This window comes from Trichechus manatus, unplaced genomic scaffold (genome assembly GCF_000243295.1).
Source record: "Trichechus manatus latirostris isolate Lorelei unplaced genomic scaffold, TriManLat1.0 scaffold00006, whole genome shotgun sequence".
In the NCBI taxonomy this organism is placed as follows: domain Eukaryota; kingdom Metazoa; phylum Chordata; class Mammalia; order Sirenia; family Trichechidae; genus Trichechus; species Trichechus manatus.
Window position 1 is genome coordinate 34,751,537 of NW_004443942.1, and position 8,982 is coordinate 34,760,518.

The 8,982-nt window shown below is 40.2% G+C and overlaps 1 protein-coding gene across 12 annotated transcripts in view; it reads left to right on the top strand.

Annotated features, from left to right (window-relative positions):
* The window catches only part of TTC17 (tetratricopeptide repeat domain 17), a 134,047-nt gene that overhangs the window by 74,856 nt on the left and 50,209 nt on the right, over nucleotides 1–8,982 (top strand). For 10 of the 12 annotated variants that reach the window (XM_012557174.2, XM_023738471.1, XM_004369815.2 and 7 more), the window contains one exon: nucleotides 5,895–6,065. The exons of the other annotated variants lie outside the window; for them this stretch is intronic. In XM_012557174.2, coding sequence (XP_012412628.1) covers nucleotides 5,895–6,065 — 171 coding nt within the window. The remainder of the gene's footprint in view (nucleotides 1–5,894; nucleotides 6,066–8,982) is intronic. 12 annotated transcript variants of the gene reach the window in all.

Sequence of the window (8,982 nt, forward strand, 5' to 3'; positions counted from 1 at the left end):
TGTACCTCCTCCCATGCTGTGAAAGTTCTTTGGAATTAGCAAATTGTTCCAGATGAAGCTCCCCTTGGTGCTGTACCCATTCTTCTGTGTGGTGCCAAGGTCCCACCTGCCACTTGCTGTTAAAGGTTCCTGGTAACGTTTTGATGTAACATTGCATAGCAGTAGTGAGCAACTGAAAGATATACCAAGATTAATTTTGCTGTCGTTTCTGAAAAGCAGATTATTTTACAAGAGAAGCAAGCATTATGAAATAATGTTATGAGGTAGCTTAAATTATAATAAAATGAAGCATTCATGTTCTATTTTTAAGTTACCTAATTATTTACCAAAAGGGGGAAAGAAAGGTTTTATAACTGCATAATTTGAGTGCAGTGGGGTAGAAAGGTAAGGAGAGAAATAGATGCCTTAAAAGTCACTCATGTCTGTTAAGAGGATGGTTTTATCTGTATTTCTCACCCAGGTACTTTATATTTAATTGAATGTGCCACAATGCCGCCTATAAGGTAACTTTTCTAAAAGACAGAAGAAAGGAAACTTATAAAATAAGCCGATTAGAGTAGGGATAGTAGTTAACACTTTTAGAATGTTCCACTGTTCATGAAGACTGCTTTTCCAGTATCTGTTACTTTGCCTTCAGTAACATAAAGTTCAAGTTCAAATCCTAACTCCCATTATAAATTATCATTATTTATTATTATTATATTATTAATTACTGTTTATGACTTAGTTCATTATATAATAGGTGTTGTTGTTAGGTGCCGTCGAGTCCATTTTTGACTCATAGCCACCCCATGTGACAGAGTAGAACTGCCCCGTACGGTTTCCTAGGCTGTAATCTTTATGGAAGCAGATTGCCAGGTCTTTCTCCTGCAGAGCCCCTGGGCGGGTTCAAACTACAACCTTTCAGTTAGCAGCTGAGTGCTTAACTGTTGTGCCACCAGCGCTCCTTATATAATAGGTAGCATAAGATTATTATAGGATTATTATACTTATTTGTTGTATATACTTCAAAAAGTATGTTGGAGGGAGAGAGATTTGGGGCAGTACTGGGGCAAGGATAACAGCCTAGAGGGATTTAGTTGTTGACCAGCAAAGAGCTAAGTGTTGATTTAACCTAGCAGAGTATCTAAAGTTTGTTTTCATATTGTGAGATAGTAAATTCTCACTGTCTATTAAAAATGTTCTTTAGAGAGCACAGAGCAGACTGTGAGGCTAACTTCTAAATCTACTAAATATGTTAAACCCATTGCCATTGAGTCAATTCTGACTCATAGCAACCCTATAGGACAGAGTAGAACTGCCCCATAGGGTTTCTAAGGAGCGGCTGGTGGATTCAAACTGCCAACCTTTTGGTTAGCAGCTGATTCCTTAACCACTGTACCACCAGGGCTTCTATTAAATATCTTAGGGTTCAGATATGCTGAACAGGTTAATCCAAATTAATTGTTGTTTTCTTCTAAAAGACTTGTAAAAATGAATTCTATGCTGCCTTCAAGTCCTCCACACACACACACAGACACTGAAAGTTGAAATTAGGCAAATACACTGGTAACTTGCAGTTGATCATACAGGAGATTTCTGAGTCGGCCGAGCGAAAATGCCTTGTTGAAAGAGATTACATTGGGATAACTTCTTCTTCCTTTGGAACTTTTCAGGGAGACAGCAGCAATAATAATAGCAGTTTACCACGTACTAGGCGATGGTCTAGCTCTTTACATTTAATTCTTGGCAACCCAATGAAATGAGTGCTATTATTGAAGTTATTTTGCATATATGAAAACCGATACACAGAGGTTAAAAATAACTTGGGCTGTTTTACATAACTAGAAAGTAGTAGAGCAGGATTTGAACTCTTACAGTCTGGCTCGAGAGTCTGTGCTCTTAACCACCATGCCCAAATGCTACAAGAGCTACACGATTATGTTATTAAAGCTAACTTCAGTAACTTGACTCTTAGAAAGTTTTGATGCTTTTCAATTCATTTGTGACATTTATCGTAATCAATCTTAAAGGATCCTATGGTACTCAACCATGAATCTCTTACCAACTTGCAAGATTCAGACAGTGAAAACTCTTTTTAACATGTAAGTGTTCACCCAATCCTAGTTAGAAAGTAGAACATATTCTTCTAGGACTTTTGTAAACAGAGTTAATATGAGAAGTTAAGAGATTTCCTTAACCATAGTATTGGTAGGAGCTCCTGAGAGCTTAATTACTCTGCAAAAGTGTAAAACTGTTTAGGGATAAATTGTGCTTTTATCCCTGAGGAGACTTATGCTTTGACAAAGTATATTCAACATTTAGTTGTTTTTTTCCTTATAAGATAGCTTAATGTTAGGAACCCAATTTACGCAGAAGATACTTTAAGCACAGAAAAGTATGTTGGCGTGCCTAAGATCTCACAGCAGTTCCAGAACCAGAAATACCCTTGTTAGAGTTTTATGCTTAGTTGATATTGCCTCGTAGTCTCTTACTTCAGAGAAAAACCAAACTGCCAGAATTTGATGTTAAATGCTTTGCAACCAAGTAGTGAGCATTAAGCGCAAAAAAGTGTTCCCATTTTCATCTGGGACCTTGTTATCTACAGCATTTCATTTAAATCATGTAGTTCCTAATTAAAATATGTTGCATCTCTCAAAGTTATTTTAAGCCCTAGAATCCCCTCATTTTTGTGTCACCAAAAAAATAGAAGTCATATGCATGGAAAATGACTCATTACTTTTCAGGTGTCTTTCCATTTTTCCTTCTCCAGCATTTCCTTATGTTTGTTTAGTGAGAACGTCATCTCCACTGCTGCTAGGAAGACAGGTAATATTGTCCACGGAGGCAGTTTTTTCAGTTTGCCTCTCAGGTGAGCCGACCTATACTAACGTTCAAAGAATAGAAACTTGAGTTTTCTGAAGTGCTTTTGTTTTCCCTTAGGCAACTGGAAGGAGTAATTAAAGAATTAGGCAATTTGACTATTATTAGCCTAGCTATTTACATAAAGCATGGTAGAACTCTAAACCTGGGTGTTTTGAACTGTTAGGAGAGTTAATATTAGCAGTTCTAATCTTAAAGCATGTATTTTTTTTTTCTTGTTTGATCATTTTGATGCTGCTGTTTCCTGGATATTTATTAAATAATTTTCGAGAAATACCCTAACATAAATAAACTTCTCTTTCTTCCTTTTATTCCCCCAGTTCTCTTCTCTGATCCTCACTGCTGCCCTCCCTCTAAGAAATGTTGGCCTGAGGGCAAGACATTCTTAGAATACACAAGCCTTGCTTCAAGAGGATGTCTGGGTTTGATGTCATGCAGGAGGACTAATTTTAGCTCTGGGGTCTTCTGCACCACATGTCTTACAAAATGCTTACCTATGAAGCATTTTTCATATTGCAGGGATTTAAAAAGATGAAACCAATTAAATTGTTATAGTGGGAAGCGGATGGGAGAGAAAAAGAAAGAGATACAAAGGTTGGGAAAGAAAGTCAACTGTGGAAAACATGGCTAGAATTTCACTGGGTTCCAATGTTAAAAGTCTGTCCTTTGATTTTGTAATATTAAGTTTTACTTAACCTGTGTAAAGGTGAAAAATGCTTAAGGGACGAATTCACCAAAGCTGAGGGGAGAAAATATTCTGTAGGGATAAAATACATTTTTTAAAATTATCACCATCATTGTCATCATTATTTCCTCTCTGCTTTTAGTAGTCATGCTTCTTTATGTCCCAATTAAGAATTGTGTCTGAGAAGTGTGATGTTCTTCAGAGTAAATTATAGTCAATTGGGTGTGCAGAGTTGCTTGTTGGCATTGCTCTGTTTTATTATAGTGTTCTTATGTTTTGGTCTCCAGTACTTCCTTGCACATACCAGATGGTGAAGACAAGTGGAGGCAAATGGGCATCCTTGGCCCTTCTCACAGGAGAGTTTGGAGAAAGGAAGCAACTACCATTGCTTATGGCTCCTTTCCCATTACCCCTCCATGGTCACACGTGTACACATGTACACCTGTGCACGTACACACACACACACACACACACACACACACACACACACCCTCCTTCTCTACCAGAGTATACTTCTCATTGCCTCCCAAACACAGATGAGAATTCCTGTCCCTGTTCCTTTGCTCAGTGCATTATTCCTCCTTGGCTAGAATGCCTGCCGCCTTCTCCCTTTTCCTGCTGACTAGTGGAAAGCCGAGAAGCTTTGTAGTAAGACAGACAGCCCTGGATTCAAATCGCAGACCTACCACTTATTTACTGTTGGATCTTAGACAGGTTACTTAACTTTACTGAGGGTCAGTTTCCTTATCTGTAGAATGAAGATTAGTAATATTTCACAAGATTTTTGTGAAGATTAAGTGGAAGATACAAAACGCTCAACAAATGGTTGCTCCTTTCTTGTAGTTTACCCTTTTATAAGTCCCACCTAGTCTTCAAAACTCAAGTTCTACCTACCCAGTGCATACTCCGAAGCACTTATCTGACAGCATGCTACCTCATTATTTTTTGTTGTATCTACTGTCTCCCCAAATTGCTTGTAAATATCTTAAATACGGAAGCTCTCTTGAAACACAGAATCCTAACTTTCTGACATAGCCTTGTTGAATTTAGTAACCTCAGCTGTGTGACAGTGTAGATTGGAAGATGGAAAGTGACTCCCTAAGACTTGCCCCTCATTCTAAATTCAGTAAGTTGGGGGTGGTTTTGAGTCCACTATGTTCTCTTGTGCAATAAGGAAAATGGCCTGACAAGTGCTTTCTTAAATTATGGAATCGTATGAATGGAATCTAAAGGGAGCCATCAGATCCAGAAAGAGACTTTTTGTACTTCCATCGCTGCATAGAGAGCTTGTTTGGGAACATGCATCTCTTTGAGATAGCATTCTCTAGAAAATGTTTGAAAATCTTTTAAAGTATGTTTGAATGTTCTGGTAAGGAAGGGCAGTTACTCTTAACCAAAGAATTGTCCTCTAATAGAAGAGTTACACTTTCCACTGAACATGCATCTTCAATAGCAGTGCGCGTGGAACATGAGGAAGAGAACATCTGATCAGCTGGAATTAACCATTGGCAGTCAAAGGAGTGACAGATGTCATAGCCAGATCACTCCCATGTCAGACACAGCATTATACCCAGTGAATGACCATCAGGTGGAGCTGGATAGTGGCTCTTTGTCCCTATTAGTACACGGTCCCTAATAGAGTCAGAACCTTTGACTCACTGGCAAAATTGTAATAGAGGTCAGTCTCACCATACATATCAGAAAGTATCAAAAGTGCTGGAATTACACTCAAGATTTGACATTTTGTGCTTGGGTAAATCTTTCATGACCAGAGCTTGTTTTCCAAAAGAGTGACAGGCATCTTTGCGATATTGCAGTTTTAAATATGGTCTTCACTCTGCTGTCACCACCCTCCCTTTATTTCTTTGGTTTTTAATTTTTTATAATCCCTTGTGTTTTGGTATATCTTTCATTTAAAGCTATGGGGCAAATTATAATTCATCAATGCCGGCGTTATTCAGGTAATGATCTGTCATTTATCCCCTTTGAAATACAAATAGAAGGAAAACTCTTTGATGATATTTTCATTTTCAAGGAAATGTTTCATAACCGTGCATTATGAATAGAACACAATCTTGGGGCTTGATCTTTGTTGTCATAGTTTTTTTCCCCAAATATTTGGTTCTTACAATGGCCTAGCAGGTGAAATTTGAACTTCAGTGCAAAAGCTTGAATCACAATAATGATCTCGCTTTGCGTTCTGCAGCTCACTGATTTTTGTGTGTTCTGCTGGAGAAAAACAGACATTGTCACCTACTTGTTCTTCTTGATATTTTGGGACTTGAACTATGAGACTACACCAAAGAGATGTTTCTAATGTGCTATATCTGTGTCTCTTGTCATTGAGGTAATTGTCATGAGAAAACCCTGGACAACAGCCATGACAAACAGAAATATTTTGACAACTCACTGTCACTGGATGCTGCTGAAGAAGAGCCCTCTGAGAGAGGAACAGAGGAGGACCCTGTACTTTCTGTTGAGAATTCAGGGAGGGACTCAGATGCCCTTAGACTTGAAAGTAAGTTGATTTGACCTGAGCTGTGCTTCTGGGGAAAAATCAACTCTCAAGCTTTAAGCTTAGGCTTTCTTTACTTTCAAGAGTTTCCTTCCTTCTTTTAACAGTCCCTCATTATACTGTGGAATCACAAGGGTGATCCTCAGATGGCAAGGTGGAAGATAAGTTATAATGTGAAAGTGCTCTTCACACTTCCTTTTTCCTCTACCTCAATATCTTATTTTGCTGGAACTTGATTCATTTATGTACCAGTCTTCTTAATGTCATTAGTCTATTGAGTAAGTCATTGAAAATGACTCCCAACTATCTGCCTTTTTTGTTTTTTTTTTGAATGATTTACTAAAATTTGAAGAGTTGATCCTTTTCTAAGATTCCGTTTTATGGCCACATTTTGAGCTATACTGTGCTGAACAGTTCTTGATAACATCAATCAATTCATAATTGTCAAAACAAATGACTTCTTTTTAGTACTCATCCTACTTAACCAGTTTACTGCATTTGGAACTATGGGCAACTCCCTACTTCTTGAAACCCTCTCCTCCTACTCTTGGCTTCTCAGTAGTCACTTCTTCTATGCCCTCCTCCTATCCTCAGACTATCTTTTAAAATTTCCTTCTCTGCTTCTGTTTTCTGCCCCATATTTGTTGGGCTCCCCAAGATCCTGACCTTGGTCTTCTTTGCTTATCCTTCTGCATGTTATCTCTTGGTGATTCAGCTACCATAAAGTACACCAGTGACTCCAAATCTATGTTTTCAGCCAAGACATTCTCTATAACTCCAGATCGTATTTCCACTTGTCTAGTTCTTTATCTGGATTTGCCACAGGTACTTAGCGTATCCAAAATTGAACTTGTCCTCACTTTCACTCTGTTTCTTGAAATGCTTCTAGTTTTTATATCCCTGATCTCTGTTACTGGCATCACAACTCACCCAGGCACTCCTTATTCAATCAGCCCCCAAGACTCATTGAATCTATCATCTCTTTCTCTACTCCCGCTGCCACTGCCTGAATTCATACTTTCTTCATTTCTGCCTGGAGTATTACAGTAACCTCTTCTTAATTAGATTCCCTGTATCTAGTCTTTTACTCCAGTCTAGGTAGGTAATACATGTAACTGGTACAAAATTCAAAAAGAAGAAGGAAGCACTATTACCAGAAGCAACCACTGATACCAGTTTCTTATGTGTCCTTCAAAGAATTGTTTCTGAAATACAGATCTTATCAGGTAAGTTTAAATTTCTCAATGGTTCTGTTACTCATAGGAAAAGTCCAAATGTCTTAGCTTGGGATATGAGGCATTTTAGTTCCAGACTCCGTCTCCAAAAATACCACCTCAAAGGTGGTATTACTAGTACCCTGCATAAGGAACCCTGGTGGTGCAGTGGTTAAGTGGTCAGCTGCTAACTGAAAGATTGGCAGTTCGACCCCACCATCCACTCCATGGGAGAAAAGACCTGGAGATCTGCTCCCATAAAGATTACAGCCTAGGGAGGCGTGGTCAACATGGCGGACTAGTTAGACGCTTCCTATATCCTTCTTACAACAAAGACCTGGAAAAACAAGTGATTTGATTCTATGTGAACATCTGGCAGCCCTGAACAAGGCAAGGTAAAGAAATCCATCTGAGTCATACCAGAGAGGAAGACCGTTTGGAAGAGGTGAGGAGCACTAGAGCTGCGGCGGCGGCACAGCAGAGACACAGCCACGCCGGGCCGCGGTGAAGCAGGCAAACAGCTGTGCTGTGCATGTGCTCGAGAAGCAGTTTCCACATCGAGAGAGACCCGACAGCAGAGATTCTGCTTGGACATTCCGAACCAGTGAAGAGCAGCTCCCAAAAGGCTAGGATAAGTACATGCGCACACCCTTTCGCGTCGAGTTAAATAAAATTTTTTAAAAAAGCCCATTTGGGAAAAACCTCTCTCCCTTTTACCTCCTACCTCTGCACCTGCACTGGATTTGGGAAAAACCTCTCTCCCTTTTACCACTTCCCTCCCCGCTCTCAACGGGAGTCTACTGGGCCGGAAATAGATCCCAAAAGGTGACCTGACCCATTCTCCTGGCCTTGGAGAGGGAATAAATAAGCTGCTGGCTCCACCAGGCCAGGAACATAGGGTCGGCACAACTCCTTTGCTGGCTATAGAAAAGCGGGTCCGCAGACTCTGAGTGCCATACACCCCTGTATAGACTTGTGGCGACCCATCTCAACAGCGTTAGCCCTCACTACCACAGTACAACAGGGCAAACATCTGAAGTGTAACTTCAACTGCTTCAGCTGTGAACGGGCAGATTTGTGATCCTTGAAACAGCCCTGCCCCTCAACTAGGCACTTTTATCAATCTGCAGCAGGGTCTTAAGGACTGGTGATAGTTCCTAAAGTGCCTAGTCACCTGCTTCAGGAGTTCAAGAGAAAGTGGTGCCCTCGAGTCTTTGCAGCCAACATACTGGTGTGCTCTTAGCCCGGTTGCAAAACTCACCTACCTCTTCACCCTAGAGAATAGGGACACGCTTTTCTTTCAGACTCTCAGGGGCAGCGCTCGGCCCCCTGCCTGGCTCAGCGTGTGATCCCCTACCACAGCCAGAGTCCAGTGCCTGCACCAATCACCCATGCCTGTCTAGGACTGGGGGTGAGAGCCTGCATCACACACTTGGAGATCGACTGCCTGCATACCCTAGCTGATCCCATATAGGAAATTTTAATGAACTCCGGCATGGACATACTTAGTTACAGAACCAACTACCTGGTGACAGGACATTAGAGATCAAAAGGTGTCAAAAATCAAACTAGTGCACATGAGCAGCCTATTTGGGCATATCAAAAGAAAATAAGAAGCTAGGTCTCACTAAGCAAACACAAAATAAAATTATAATAGATTATTGATGGCTCGGAGACAACAGTCAATATCAAGTCACATAAAGAGG